Here is a 1,999-nt window from a genome sequence, read left to right as displayed (position 1 = left end):
GGTAAGAACAGTGATGGGGTTGCTATGCTTGGTTCTTTAATTTAAGTTACTTAAGGCCAAGGAAGTGGTGCCCAACCCACTTTACACTCCTTAAACATTGGTATCTCTTCTATGCTCAGGTACTGCTTCAATCACTCAGAGAACGGTACTGAAGATTACACTGGGGGAACAGGACTATTGGTTCTGGGATAATCTATAGCCCATGCATTTCTATTAATATCACCAAATGATGCTAAATAATATCTGCTTCTTTTGGAGGAAAACATAGATAAATGAAAGTTAAACTTTTTCCACTTTTAATTCCATGTATAAACATGGCTGAGTGTATAATCTGGAAGGAGCATGTAAGTATTCTAAGGTGACCATGTAAGGTTTTCATCTGGGAATGCAGGGGCTGCAGATTTTACAGAACAGTTACAAGAGGTGTTGCAAAACCACCTTGGTTTAAACAGACATTTATAAGAAAGTCATTGCATCCAATTATCCTCTCCAAATAAATGGCAGTAGAGTCTTTCTCCAAATTTTATACACAAAATCTTGCTTACCATTATGTTCGAGCCCTGATGCCAAAAACCACAGGGAGGACCAACCAGAGCTTCCCTGTGGGCTTCGTCCTGCTCAGGATCTCTGAGTGGCCTCAGCTGGAAAGGATGCTCTTCTGGGTTGTGATCCTCTTGTTCACCGTGACCATCCTCAGCAACTCCAGCATCGTCCTGCTGTCCTGCATGGACCCCCATCTCCACACCCCCATGTACTTATTTCTTGGCAATCTTTCCTTCTTGGATCTCTGCTTAACCACTGCCTCTGTGCCCCAGATGTTGTCCCACCTGTGGGGGCCAGACAAGAGCATCACCTACACAGGGTGTGTAATCCAACTGAGTGTGTTCCTCTGTGTTGGAGCCACAGAAGGTATGCTGCTGGTGGAGATGGCCTTTGACCGCTACATTGCTGTCTGCCAGCCCCTGCGCTACACTGTCCTCATGCACCGTCCACTCTGTTGGAAGCTGGTTTTCCTAGCCTGGCTGTCTGGTCTAATAGTGTCTCTGTTCCAATCTTCCACCACCTTCCAGTTGCCCTTCTGCACCCATCACCTCCTGGATGGCTTTCTGTGTGAGGTGCCTGTCCTCATGCGCCTTGCCTGTGGAGACACCACTGCCAATGAGTGGCAGATGACCATCACAGCTGTCATCTTCACCATGGTCCCTATGGGGCTGATCCTGGCTTCCTATGGCTGCATAGCTCAGGTTGTGAGGAGCATGAAGTCAGAGGAAGGAAGGAAGAAAGCCATTTCCACCTGCTCCTCCCACCTCCTCGTGGTCTTCATGTTTTATGGGACAGTGGCCATGGTGTACACTGACCCTAAGAGCAACTTTGCTTCAAAGAATGGCAAGTTTTTCACCTTCTTCTACACTGTGGTCACACCCTTGTTGAACCCTCTCATCTACACCCTGAGGAAACAAGAGGTACAGGACGCTTGGCTGAGACAGCTGGGAAAGTGGGTGAACCCAAGGAAAAGCAAATAGTGGAGGATTTGAATCAAAAAGGAAACTTATTAATGACATGCACACAGTCTCCTAAATGGAATCTCTCTGCAAAAGAGGTGTAAACCCTTTTGCAAACATACTATTTATATGTTAAACTACAATTGATCACACCATTTCTGTTTATTGTGACAAAACTGTTGACGTTTAGTAAGAGCTATTAAGTTTAAGGGTATATATTGTTTGCATTGGGTGCTGTTAATATTGATCTCCTTCTTAAAGGTGAGATACTGAAGACTTTAGGGGACAATAGAAGTCTATAGGGTAGAAACTGTGCTGCCTCAGATCCACAGTATGAGAAGCCACATGAACAACATGAAAAAACAAGGGAACAAAGTACCCCAGAGAAAGAAAGATGCTAGAACAACAGAATCCATTGACAAAACAGTGGAAGAAATATCAGAGAAGTTCAGAATGTGTGTAGTTAAGCTGATCTGTCACATAAAGTATGATGGAAA

General features: G+C 44.7%; 1 protein-coding gene across 1 annotated transcript; it reads left to right on the top strand.

The window, feature by feature from the left end:
* Positions 1-563: 563 nt before the first annotated feature.
* Positions 564-1,523, top strand: LOC107160689 (olfactory receptor 2H1-like). Its single transcript, XM_048787075.1, has one exon. It carries the CDS (start codon positions 564-566, stop codon positions 1,521-1,523), a length of 960 nt encoding a protein of 319 aa, XP_048643032.1.
* Positions 1,524-1,999: the final 476 nt, after the last annotated feature.

The sequence above is a fragment of the Marmota marmota genome, unplaced genomic scaffold (assembly GCF_001458135.2).
Source record: "Marmota marmota marmota unplaced genomic scaffold, marMar, whole genome shotgun sequence".
Classification (NCBI taxonomy): domain Eukaryota; kingdom Metazoa; phylum Chordata; class Mammalia; order Rodentia; family Sciuridae; genus Marmota; species Marmota marmota.
Note: the sequence above shows the minus strand (reverse complement) of the source record. Positions and strands in the feature narration are given on the sequence as shown.